This window comes from Cupressus sempervirens, chromosome 5, assembly GCF_028749045.1.
Source record: "Cupressus sempervirens isolate cs-2001-9-10 chromosome 5, ASM2874904v1, whole genome shotgun sequence".
Taxonomy (NCBI): Eukaryota; Viridiplantae; Streptophyta; class Pinopsida; order Cupressales; family Cupressaceae; genus Cupressus; species Cupressus sempervirens.
In genome coordinates, this window is record NC_143122.1 from 306,137,021 (window position 1) to 306,150,679 (window position 13,659).

Genomic DNA, 13,659 nt, shown 5'->3' on the forward strand with positions numbered 1-13,659 from the left:
ATCCATATTTCTAGAAAGAAGAACAAAATGTATAACTAAAAAGAGCAACCAAAATTTAATCACTCACATTGTATCACTACTTTGTAACAGATATTTAGACAAAGTAAGCCGCATAGTGATGAGATCTCATTCATTCTACAAACCTCTGCCCAATTTGGAACCCGTATCAGACGAAACAACCAATCTCTGCCACATCTGGAGGATTGGAAATGTTGTTTTTCCCACTTAATGTTGATTTAAGATTTGAAAGATGAGACCCAGCAAGACCGAATTATTGAAGGGGGAAGCCCGTACTGTTCAAAAGGCAGATGTCCCTGTTGTTGATAACTGTGAAGAGTTGCTGCTCCATATGCCATACCAGATGTATGGACACCCAATTTAATTTAACATGTCACACTTTCAAAGAAAAACATAAATATAATTATTTTTTTGAATGAATTTGACAATTTAAAAAATCACTAATTGTGATGGATTATACATTAAGGAGTAATGTAAAGTAAATATATGCTAACATCCCAAACATAAGATCCCATGAGAAGAACCATATGTAATGGTCATCACTATTGGATATTTCTTTTGATCTTAAGTATATCCTTCGCCCAATAAAAGCTACAAGCCCCATTACGTACCAACTTATACTGATTGGTCTTGAACCACGAATTCTTAATAGGATAGCATCAGCTATGCCAAAAATCAAGTACCAGATGAAAAACCATAGGAAATTTCCATCATCTCTATATAATTTTTCTTTTGACCGCAAGTATCTCCTTCGACCAATAAGCCATCCAAGGCCAACTATCGATACTATTATTCATATATAAATGATCCACATGGAAGCAGGAATCATGTTGTGAACAACAACAATTATTAATAAGGTCCAGAGGTGGTACTCATCTTCTGCGAAGATATATTTCTTGGAACGAAGGATCATCATTCTTATGAGAATTGGAACAATGCTCACCATAATCAAAACAATGGCTGCTAAAAGTTTATGGTTTGGTGCCATTATCACACATATTCCTGTTCCAAATGCTAACAATAAAGATATTAATGCTATCCATAATCCAGTGAGAGAGGTATTGAGAAGAAGGGGATCTTCTTGTTTACCGTAAAGTGCATACATTAGTAGAATTGCTGATAAAACTGAGCTACAAAATGCCAATGCGTCACAAATCACTGTAAATTGATATAAACCACTATATAGGTGGTGTTTATTATCTTCCCTTGGGAGAGTGAAAGGTGCTGCAAATGCTACTGTTGCAATCAACACTGCATTTATAGAAATAATTTGAACTTTCCATGTTGACATTTTAGTGGTGAATGAGTTCTCACTTCTTTCCATCGTCATCTTTGGAGTCCTCCGTGCACCATTTAGCTCTAGCAACCATTTAATCTACACAATACATTGCAAATCAAAAGGAACTCGTATTTGAGTTTTTACCCCAAAAAAATAGAGAAACTATAAACTTTGTTTTAAAGGTATGTTATTTTATGTCTAAATCAACGCAACTCATTCAAAATTAGTGTTTTGTAAAATTAGTCTTTAATGGAAAGAAATATTTATAATGTTCATATATAATAATAGGGGATTTTTTCTATTAATTTAGAAATTTCTAAAATGAGAAAATTCCACTATAACTTGAATCAATATCTTGAATATGAATCAAATCAATGACATTGGAGAAAATCGTCATTTTAGCATATAAAGATTAATGAGTATCAACAAAAGAACTAGAAAGAAAATCACATTTTTTTATCATTCTAAACATAGAAGATAATTTTCACCCTAAGCATGCAAAATGTAGAGTATTTTTTAATGAGAGATAAGTTCTTTCTCCAAAAGAACTATATGCCAAGAAAAAAATATGATTTAAAAAGTTGAAAAGAATAATTTAATTTATTTGAATCTTCCCAACCTCTATGATATAATTAGAAGAGAGTATTGAATAATTCTATCTTATCTTCAAGATTGACGATGGGGAATAGCAAATCTCGTTTGAGCCAAACAAATATCTAGATGAGGCTTTAGTATAGAATGTGCTAGTAAAATTGTGTTAACTTAGGATCCAAGATTGTCAACTAGATCCATTAGAATTGATGATGTCAGGTAACAATAGAAGATTACATTTGTCAGTGGAAATTAAGTTGGTTCACCATAGGAAGATGAGTAGATAGCTATAACTAGCCATCTCTAGGGTTGTAAATTCAACCTTTTTTTATCAACATACCACTTCAATTAGCAAAATGTGTCTTAACCTTACATTTACATATTGCTACTATTTTTAGTTAGCTTTCATTTGAGCATAGATTTTCTCTATCATTTCCTTGAAGGTTTGGACATGATAGACAAGCATTTAATTTTTTGTTACCATATCATGTCCAATTTTGAAGACATTAAAATTTTATTTTTTCAAGATCTCAAAGAAAATTTAATGTTTTTAACTTTTAAGGCTATATTCTCTCTAAAATGGCCTATAAATATGTATATGTAGTCTAGCATATTACAAGCTGATAGAGCATGTCGTGCAAGCTTCCTATCTCTTTAAACAATTCATGAAACAAACACATAATTCAAAATTTATAGCCTCTGAAAGTTGGACCTCCTGAAATATGAAATATAAAAACATGTTGAATATATATAAATGAGTTATAAAAGGGAGTTACATGTCTTGATGTGTGTTATGACACATAGTAGGAAATCTCTAATTAGAGAGAAGATGGGCACCCCTTTATAAGTGATTTTTAGCCCAAGGTTTTGTCATGTCATTTCACAATTTTGTGTATTGAACCTCCTATATATTAGGTGCATGACATGGAGGGTGGTGTTAGTGATTATAGTATTTTAGCTACTTTTAGATCTCTAGTTAGTGATACTCCCAAGAAAAGCTTTCTTTGCAATTACATGGTAATTTTTTATTTATTTCTAACTTATGTATTAGGTAGCTTTTGGATTATAGAGTTTTTCTCATCAAAGTTTTTTCCCATATAAATCATTGTGTTGTGGTATGCATGATATTTATGTTGTTTCTATTAAGTTTTATAATTGTTATACAGATCTAAGATTTTTGTTACATTACTCTCTCCTCAAAGTTGGTATAGGAAATTGATCTTGTTGGTATTAGTTTGTTGAGATGGAGATTGTTGGAGATTCATGTTTGTAATTATTGTTGGTTATTGATTGGCATAAATGTTTTGTCATTGATGTCAATATATATATATATATATATATATATATATATATATATATATATATCAGACATTGTTTCATAGAGAGAGTCTTCATGATGGCAGAGATTGATGAACCTAAGCTCACTAACATTATGGGATGATTTTTGGTGAGTCTACATTGTAGATTTTCCATCGCATGAATTTGTGAGTTGATTTGAAAATTTTTAGAGGATTTTATGAAGAATGGTTACTAGAAATATTTACAAAGAACTATTTTAGACAGTGATTCAATTTTTTGTTTAGTGAGTTTTTGGTTGATCAAAATTTTGGTATACAATTTAGGATACTTCATAAAGTTTTATATACATATCTATTAGTGGATTGTCTTAAGGATTTGTGATATGTAACTTTGTTTTCTTGTTAGATAGTGAAAGAGAATTTATTTCCTAGCTAACTAAGTCAAGAAATGTCTTGTTTAGATTATTATGATTATCTATTTGATGATAGCATGTTAATTGATATTGCAATGTATTATATATGTTATAGTTGATACTTATGGAATCACATTAGTTTATGTAATTCATTTTGGTAATAGGTATCATGTTGAGCTAAGATAATAAGTGTTTGAGACTTGTAAAAGTAAGTGAAATCATTTTGTGAATTTGTGGTACAAATAGAGAGAGTGATATGATTTGAAGATTATGATGAGAGTCTGGATTAGAGATAAATATTAGAGATGATTAAAGAGTTATGAGTGGAATATAATGGTGTTCTTCTAAGGAATTGAATTGGCATAATTAATACTTTCATTCTAGTGGATTTTTTTCCATAGTGACTTATTTTTCACTCTTTGGGTGTTATCTTTATTATATTTGGACTTTTGTCCAATCAAGGTTTTTGCCCTTGTTGTAATAGAGAAGTAATCTCTTGGTGAGTACCTAAATCCATGTGCATTCTCTGTTGTACCTTTTACAAGTTTTGATATATGCTAGTACATTATCTTGTAGGTTTGATCTCAGTTGGAGTTTTTCCCTTAACTAGTTTTTCCTCAAGAATAGGATATTGGTGTTATGTGTTATGGTGTTATTTCCTCTACCTTGAGTCAAAGTATTGATGTAGAAGCATCTTGGGGTAGTTGGAAATCCTATATGTTGGGTTGGTTTTGACCTTGGGGTTAGTGGATTCAGTTGAAGAAGGTGATGCTCAATCACTATTGGGGTAGTTCCTAGTCATAGTTTCACTCGAGGGACTCACTAACTAAAGGAGCTTGGTGATGTTTGCGATGCTCAGTTGATATTATTCTTGGTAGAACCTATGATTGGTGATGCTTTTGGGAGCTCAATGGGTGTGCTTTCTTGGTATACTCTGTGTATACTTGGCCTACGTGGTGGTTTCTAATGACACTTGGTTGTTTGGCAATGTTCTCGAAGATTCAATCAACTGACTTGGTGCATTTAATATATGTTATGCATGATTGGGGTATGGATCGATCATGATATGTGCGAGGACCTATTTATGCCTTGGTTACTTATCCTATGTGCATTTAATAAATTTTCTAATCTAACTAGGGCATATTATACTTATTTGGATTCTAGATGATTCTATTTGTAATAGGATGACTTGTGGTCATGCAAATATATAAGGAGGGTTTGGGTAGAGTGTAGTCAATGCATTTGAGTAGTAGATATTTAGGAAGGAATCTGGGGTTGCAAATTTGGAGTAGAGCTAGTAGTTGAGTGTGGGCTTGGGGAACAAGAAGGTTACTTGGTGGCTTGCGAGCACAAGTTTAGATCTTGCTTGGAGTTTCTACCAAATTACCATAATATTACATATTCGGGCTAGCTAGGAGTTATTTGGATCTTACGACATCTTTCATAACTGTTATTGTAATTGCTTTATATTTGGCCTTAATCAGGAAGGCCTTACAACTCAACACATTGCATGTAATCGATTGTTGGATGAATAAAGAGTTATATTTTCTATCAGATCTTGTATCTTGCGTTATGTTTTTATTATGTGGTTATGTGTTGGGGGTTTGGTCACCTCCATTAAAAGTTCACTCACCCTTACATACTATGTCAGGTGGTATCAAAGTGAAGGTTTGATCTAGTGGGTGATTTTTTGTGGAGGGTTTTCAAATATTTTGGAAGATTCCTCTGAGAAGATTGGACCCTAGAGAAATAGAAGATCTGAGTGATGCTACAGAGATTTAGATTTCATAGAATGTTAGATTAAATTTTAGATCTAAGATGGAGTTGATCAAGTATGATATGGTTATTGAGATCATGAGAGCTATAGTTGGTGTACTGAGGAATGTGGGTATGGAAGATGGTTATGAGGAATTTGTTGAAGACTTTGAGGTTTTTGAATTTAGTGGAGAAGACATAGTTGATTAGATGGAGAGATATGTGGAAGACATAACTAGTTAGTTAGATAGATTTGAAGCTCGATTGAAACTAAAGCATAAGATGGCTCAATTTCTAATTTCTCAGGTACTTTGAATCCTAAAGACTAGATTGATTGGGTTGGTGAATTGGAAGACTACTTTGAGTTAGAGGATATTGGTGATCTACTCACAGTGAGGTTGGAAAAGACTAAGTTGAAAGGACATGATGTGTTATGGTGGAAAGAATTACAAAGAGATGGAGAAGAGGAAGGTGAATAGAAAATAACTAAGTGGACACTGATGGTGACTAAATTTAAGGCTAAGTTCATTCTTGTTGATTATGAGCTTAATTTGTTTAAGAGGTTGTAGAATCCAAAATAGAAGGATATGTCTATGAATGATTATACCAAGGATTTTTACAAGTTTTTTATTTGGTCTGGACATAAAGAACTTTCTAAGGAAAATGTGACTAGGTATATTAATGGTTTGAGATTGAATATCATAGATTGGATTGGTATGTTGAATATTGATTCGATTGAGGATGCTTATCAGTATGCTTTGAAGGCAGAAGATAAGATGAAGAGGAGACATCAAGGTAATTCCCAAGGGAAGGTTAAGCAAGATCACTCAGTGAAAGATAAATAGATTGATGAGAATGAACCAAAACCTATTGAACAGAGGAGAAGAACAAATAGAGGTATCTATTTAAAGGTACTTCTTTTAGATGCGGTGAAGAAATACATAGATCATTTGAAAGTCCCAAAGGTGATAGGAAGTTCGATGATGAAATATTTTTTGTAGTGAATGAGGATGAGAACATTGTGAATGAGACCAAGACGGAAGATAACTTGTTGTCTTGACAATTATTGTTTGATAAGAAGGTGATGGAACCTTGTCAAGGAAGAAATATGTTTAGGACTCAATGTAAGTCTAGAGGTAAATGTTGGAATATGATTGTGGATAGTGGCAATACTGATAACCTAGTTGTAGATGAGATGGTTTAGAAATTTGTTTCTGAATAGAGTGAGACATCCTTATCCTTATAGCATCATTTGGTTGCAATATGAACATGTTGATCAAGTGGTATCTAGTTGATTTTGATATTAGAGAGGATGTGGATTAGGTGTTGTGTGATATTGTGGACATAAGTAATTATCATATATTACTTGGTAGACCTTAGCAGTATGATTTCAGGGCAGTGCATGATTGTGTCAAGAATGTATTTACTGTTGAGAAGGGTGATAGGAAATTTTCCCTAATTCCTTTGTAAAATGAAGAACTTTGCAGGAGGAACCTGGCTTTTGGTACACAATTTGAGTTGAAGGATTCTCAAGGGGTCAGAGATCGACGTAGGAAAAAACCTATGGTACACCAAGGAAGGATGTCAAAAGGTAGAATAAAAAAATATCTATTGTGAGAAAGGATTTGTAAAAGTGAAACAAAGGAAAGAGTGTACTAGTTAATAACTTGGGAGACATGTATGTGAGGAACTAGTTCGAGGTTTATGTATTGAATCAGAGAAGATGTTCTTCCATTTATTAAGAATTTATTTTCACACCTAAAGTGTCTGATGTAGGAGCATCTAGGGGTAGTTGGAAATCCTATATGTTGGGGTGGTTTTGACCTTGGAGTTGGTGGAATCGGTTGAAGAAGGTGATGCTCAATCACTATTGGGGTAGTTCATGGTCATAGTTTTACCCAAGGAACTCAGTGATTGAAGGAGCTCAGTGATGCTTGTTGTGCTTAGTTGATATTCTTCTTAGTGGAAATTGTGCTTGATGATGCTTGTGGAAGCTCAATGCATGTTCTTTCTTGGTATTCTATTTATAAATTTGGCATGCTCGATGGTTTGGTTTATTGACTAAATTTTCTTGGAGATTTGATCACCTAACTTGGTGCATTTAGTATGTGTTTTGCATAATCATAATGCGGACCAATATTGGGATATGTGAGGACCTATTTGGGTCTTAGTTATTTATCCTATGTGCATTTAATGATTGTTATAGGCTGACTAATGCATATTATGTTTATTTGGGTTCTAGATTATTCTATTTGCAATACGCCAACTTTTGGTCATGCAAGTATATAAGGAGGGTTTGGGTAGAGTGTAGTTAATGCATTTGAGTAGAAAAGATTCAGGAAGGAATATAGGGTTGCAAATTTGGAGCAGAGCTAGTAGCTGAGTGTGGGATTAGGAAACAAGAAGGTTTCTTGGTGGCTTGCAAGCATAATTTTAGATCTTTCTCAGAGTTTCTAACAGATTGTTGTGTTGCTATAGATCTAGGCTAGCTAGGAGTTATTTAGATCTTCTTAGGTCTTACTAAACTCTTACTATAATTTCTTTATATTTGGTTGAAATCGAGAAGGCCTTATAGCCTAGCACATTACATGTAATTAGTTGTTGGATGAATAAAGAGTTTTATTTTCTTTTTGATTGTGTATCTTATGTTGTGTTTCCTCTATGTGGTTATTTTTTGAGGGCTTGATCACCTCCATTAGGGGTTCACTTGGCCTTTCATTGCATCAAGTTTTCAAATCTGATATGTGATGGATGGTTTAATGTTTTGATTCAGTCAACTAATTCACCACCACCCTCCTAGTTGTGTGTGGTAAATTTTTATTTGTAATAGATCTTCTACTTAACTTCCTTATAAGTGGTATCAAAGCTAATTACATGTAGTCTGAGTTATGGGTTGTTGTTTTTTTGGAACTAATCCATATTTGAGTGGGAGACTATGTAGAAAATACTTTGTTATCTTATCAAAAGAGTTTACATATGGAAAGATCTTTAGGGAGTATAGAGGTGGAATTTTTTTCTATAAATAATTTTGAAATGTAAAAGTTGAAGATGGAAGATCTATTAATAGACCAAGATCTTTATTCTAATGCTATTGATGAGAATGTTGTGATACATAAGAATTTGGATAAGGATGCTAGATATGATATGATATTATGGACCTTAAAGACCTGAGGCTAATTAGATTGTGCCTTGTAGGCATTATTTAAACCGATGTCCATGAAGAATCCTCTGCAAAGAAGCACTAAAGAAGTTCGGTGAGATGTGTAGTGCTTGCCCCTAGTTTACATTTTGTTATTATTGTCGAACTCTTTTAGGCCAATTTTATTCTTGATGATTAGTAGCATTATATCATATATTGTTTCATATTCAGTTGATTTTATGATGAGACTACTTGGTACTATTTACTTCATGTATGCATGATGATGATTATTATAGTGATTTTAGTTATTTGATGATGATTAATTAGATGGCTTATCATATGTGTTTTCTTATGGATACCTCCCCCATGCTGCATGTGTATGGTGTGTGTGTGTATATTTTCTTTATGTATGATGTTTCTGATGTGGTTAAGGAAGAGAGTCGTAGTCACTTGCTAGTCTAGATCTACACGATTTACTACTTTCTACCATTTTCTATTTAGCTTAGTATATATGTGTTTGTACATGCGTGGATTTTATGCAAATTGCAAGTACTGGGTATCAACTTTCCTAAATTACCAAGATGAGCGTACCCTATCGCATTATCTCAATGGTAAGACAGGGGAGATAAATTCTTGAGTCCAAAACCTAATCTTTAAACCCATTTGTCCTAGAAAAATAGGACAAGTATCTAAGATGTTTGCCTTCTGAATGCATCATATGACATAAATTCATGATTATAACCCTTTAGTTTGATCTTGTATGTGGTATTTTATGATGGGTTTTCGTATTTCATCCTATAGGTCTTTGGTGATTTTTCTATTAATTAAGTCTAATTAAAAGATTAAATTAATGATTTAATTTAATGGAAAATTATTAGGACGTTTTTAATATTTAATTATATTTAATTAATTGGAAAATTAATTAAATAAAAAGAATTAAATTTAAAGATAAAATTATAGTTTAATTTTAGAGTGTAATAATATTTATTTAATTTAATAATAATATATTTACGAGATCATTTTTTTTTAAAATGCAAAATATTATTATTAGTTAAGTTAATAAATATTTTATCAATTAACGCTTCGAAAATAAATTAAAGAATGGAAAAGATATTAATTCATTAAAGAGTTTTAAAATTGCATAAAGTATGCATGAGATTAAAATATAATAAATTAATTTAAAAGAGAAGGCAAGAAATTTAAATAAAGATATTTAAAATTGCAAAAAGTCTGCATGAAGTTTCAAAAAAGTTAATAAGGAGTTAAAAAGTTGTGGGCAAGGAGTCCTTTCGGGTGATCGCACAATTAGTGCCCTAAATTTAAGAGAGAACTCCTTATCAGCAATTGAGGGTTCATTATCCAGGGATTAGAAATTTTGGAGAAGGAATTTTCAGAGAGAAGGTTTTGAGAGAAGAAATTTCTCTCACAAATATTATGGATGTTTGCAATTTTAGCATCAGAACTAGGAAGATTCTTGTGTTTTAATTCACCCAATTAATTGTGTTATTTAAATATTCATGTCTTCTTCGTGACTATGAATTATTTATCTGAATTTCTTTGTAACGAATCTTTCAATATTGTAATTTGGAAATAAAATAGTATGCATGTGGGTTTCTTTTGTATATGTGAGGATTAAAAGATCAGTGAAACTCTCATTCAGTAAATTTAAAAAGGTTGGAATTTAAACCAGGAAGGGTTTTGAATTGAAAAGGAAATTGAAAATTGAAAATTTGACTAGTTGGTCGTATTTGCCCTATTAATGAATCGTTAGAACTTTATATATATATATATATATATATATATATATATGTATGTATGTATGTATGTATGTATGTATGTATGTATGTATGTATGTATGTATGTATGGGAGGGTTTTGTTTATAAAAATTTATTATAAAATTACATTAAATTTAAAAAATCATTATTGGGAGGGGTTGGGGAATTCCCACACACCCCCCCCCCCCCCCCCTTCCCCCCACCGCCGCATACTTGTCTAGCATATAAAGTTGCGGCAGCAGGCCGAATTGCCGGTCGCAGCAACAGTAAATACTACTACCTGCGGCAACAGCGATACTTGCCACCACAAGTCAAAGGATAGCGGGCCTTTCAAATATAAATGCATTTTGTATTATGTGATTTTTTTAATTAAAATTTTTTAAAAAAAATTTATTAATAATTAATAATTTTAAATTTTAAATTATTAATAAATTTTATTAATTTAATAAATGATTAATATAGTTAATTTATGTAACTATTAATTAATTTAATTAAATGTATTTAATTAAGTTTAATCAATAATAGAAATTATTTAATGAAGTGTTGGATTTATTTTATTATTAATTAATGATATTATTATTTTTAATAAAATTGTAATTATTTCATTTGAAAATCAATAATTAATATTTTAAAAAAATTAATAAATAATTACCCTTAAATTATTTTGGAAAAAAATTGACTTAAAATCAAATTGGGGTAACTTTGCATTTTATTCAAATACAAGAATGTGTTAAATTGTAAGGGTAAACTGTGAATCTCATCTACTTGAAACATACATTAAAACGAAAACTTTACCTTATTATTAACTCAAAACCAGGTGTTTTCAAAATTAAACCAAAGTATGAAACTACTATGTTATCTATATGTTGTCTATGTTTTGGGTTTGGCTTGACTAGAATGTTGACCAGTTTTAGGACATCTACCAGAGGCTTGGGAGTTCTGTGATTGTGGTATTATGTTGATTTGATCTTGATCTTTTAAACTCAACCATGGTAATGTGTTGGTATGCTCTATGATGAGTTTGATTATATTGTTGGTTATTTCTTTTAGTGTCCTTGTGGGATAAGGAGAGGGATGTTATGACATATTTGACTTAACCTATTTAAGTCTTTGATCAGTATTTTTTGGATGTTTTCTAGTTGCTTGTAAAGAACTGATGGGTTATTGTGAATTATCTTTTGATGATTTCAAGCCACTTGTATAGGACTGAGGTGAAATAGTATGATTCTTTGATTTGTGATTTTACAAGCTTAGGGTAGGTTATCTATATGTAATGTAAGAAAGTGGCCTCCAATGGAGGTTGGGGCCCAAAGTAGCTGCTAGGGTAACCCATTGTAAATTTTTTAATAAGTGAAAAAACTACACTAAATGAGGGTAAAATGAACCTAAAAAGAGTCCTTTTATGTTCTCTCTCATGCTTCGAGTGTTAGTACAAACTAGGATGGGAGTAGAGAGAATGCTTGGTTGCAACCATGCATCATTAGTATGCCTTGTCAGTACGAGAGGATACTAGTGCTGCATAGAGTCACTAAGGGACTGGGGTCAAGTTAGACTGCCAAAGTAATGCTATGTTGATTCGTGTGATGACACTTGCATGCTTACATAGTAGATTTCCTACATGTTTGTGTTTGCCTCTAGGTCTAGATGTCAATTTATCTTGGAACCTTTGGGTTAGATTACTTTTAGGGTTTCTTTGACTTAGATATTACTTTTGATTTTTGGATTGATATCCTGTTTGGGACTTGAGACTATCTCCTTAGCACGGTGGGAGTGGGCCTTTTTGGGTTACCACGCAATTGGATGGTAGTGTTTTTTTACTCTTACCATTGAGATCCATTCATTGTTGTCGTGGCTGGAGTTTCTTGTCTGCTTTTCCTTTCATTATATCTTTGTGTATTATGATGGATGGTTATATCTTTATGGTGGATGATCTTTACTTGTTGTATTGTACTTTATTTCATGGATCTGAAAGGGATGATGTAACCTATTTTAAATGTATATTCTTTCAGCCTTTCATATCCTATGACATGTATAGTGGATGATTGAGCATTCCGAATTTTATTGCCAAGTGGCATTCAAAACAAATGTATATTATTTAAATGGACTTGGACTTGTAATTATTCTTTCATGTGGATGTGGTATTTATTAGACCTAGTATTATTTAAATTTAAATGTGACTCAATGTCTTGGGATCCTTAAGGAATATAATAAGTTATGTTTGCTTATGTATGATTGTATGTTATTGCTTCCGCTACTTTATGTTGGATGTGTATGTTGTTCTTTTAAAAAAATGTTTGGCAAAATTAGTGAAACTTTAGGCTAATTCTTTTGAATTTTTTGGCGGGGCGTTACATCTAGTATCAAAGCTTGAGTTCTACATTGGGAGCTCTAGGCATATTGGAATGCCACTAGTTGTTAACTAGTTGAACTAAAACAAAATCTAAACATTTATGTATATCTATCTTATACTGAAAACTACTTCTAGTTGTAAATTTTCAAACTTGAACATTTATACTTCAAAACCAAATTATACGTAAACCTAAAATTAGGCAAAATTGAAAATTAAACTGTTACTATTTTCAAAACATGTGTCTCTTATATATGCCTTATAATAGCAAGTTTTATGGTTATTATAGCATCGTGTATCTTGGATATTATTGTAGGATGGTATCTGGGATGAGATCTTCTATTAGAGGTCATAGCCTTAGCTGTGGTAGAGGTCGTAGATGAGGCAGAGACATCAGCATACATGAGTTTGTCTAGAAGGCCCTATTTAGGAAGAGAATAGGGAAGAGCATGTCAGTAAGCATTAGGAAGAGAACCATAGAGAGTAGCAAGCTAACTCTGAGAAGGTTTACTCAAGGAAAATGATGAAAAACATCATTGATCGCCTGTCTCCTATTCATTGTCAAGATGGAGCACATCAAACTAAGACATGAGCATAGACCTAGGTCTAGGAGCCCTCGAAGGGATCGACAGAGATCAATTGTATTTATTCAAATGGAGGACCTTGAGAGGTCCAAGGTCAAACCCTTTAATGGGTTAGGTTTAGGTTATGTAGCTAAGCAATGACTTATTGCTCTTGATAGGGTTTTTTCTATTCAAGACTTTGACACTAATGTCAAAGCGAGGTTTTCTATTACCAACCTGAAACTCTTTCGAGCTACTTGGTGGACTATCTAAGAGAAGAAGCCGGGCATAAACATGAAAATGTCACATGGGAGTTATTCTTGGAAAAATTCCATGAGAGATTCCTACCAGAGGAATGGAACCAGCATAGGGCAGATGAATTCCACAACCTGAGATAGTTCACTATGACCATCGTAGAGTATGAGCATAGATTCTATGAGCTCATGCCCTTTTTGAGAATTAGTGATAACCCAACACAAT

At 32.4% G+C, this 13,659-nt stretch overlaps 1 protein-coding gene across 1 annotated transcript in view; it reads right to left on the reverse strand.

Annotated features, from left to right (window-relative positions):
* Window positions 1–412: 412 nt before the first annotated feature.
* LOC149555802 (uncharacterized) overlaps window positions 413–13,659 on the reverse strand; it is a 39,888-nt gene continuing 26,641 nt past the window's right edge. The window contains exon 3 of the mRNA XM_089833694.1: window positions 413–1,393. Coding sequence (XP_089689820.1) covers window positions 812–1,393 — 582 coding nt within the window. The 3' untranslated portion in view covers window positions 413–811. The remainder of the gene's footprint in view (window positions 1,394–13,659) is intronic.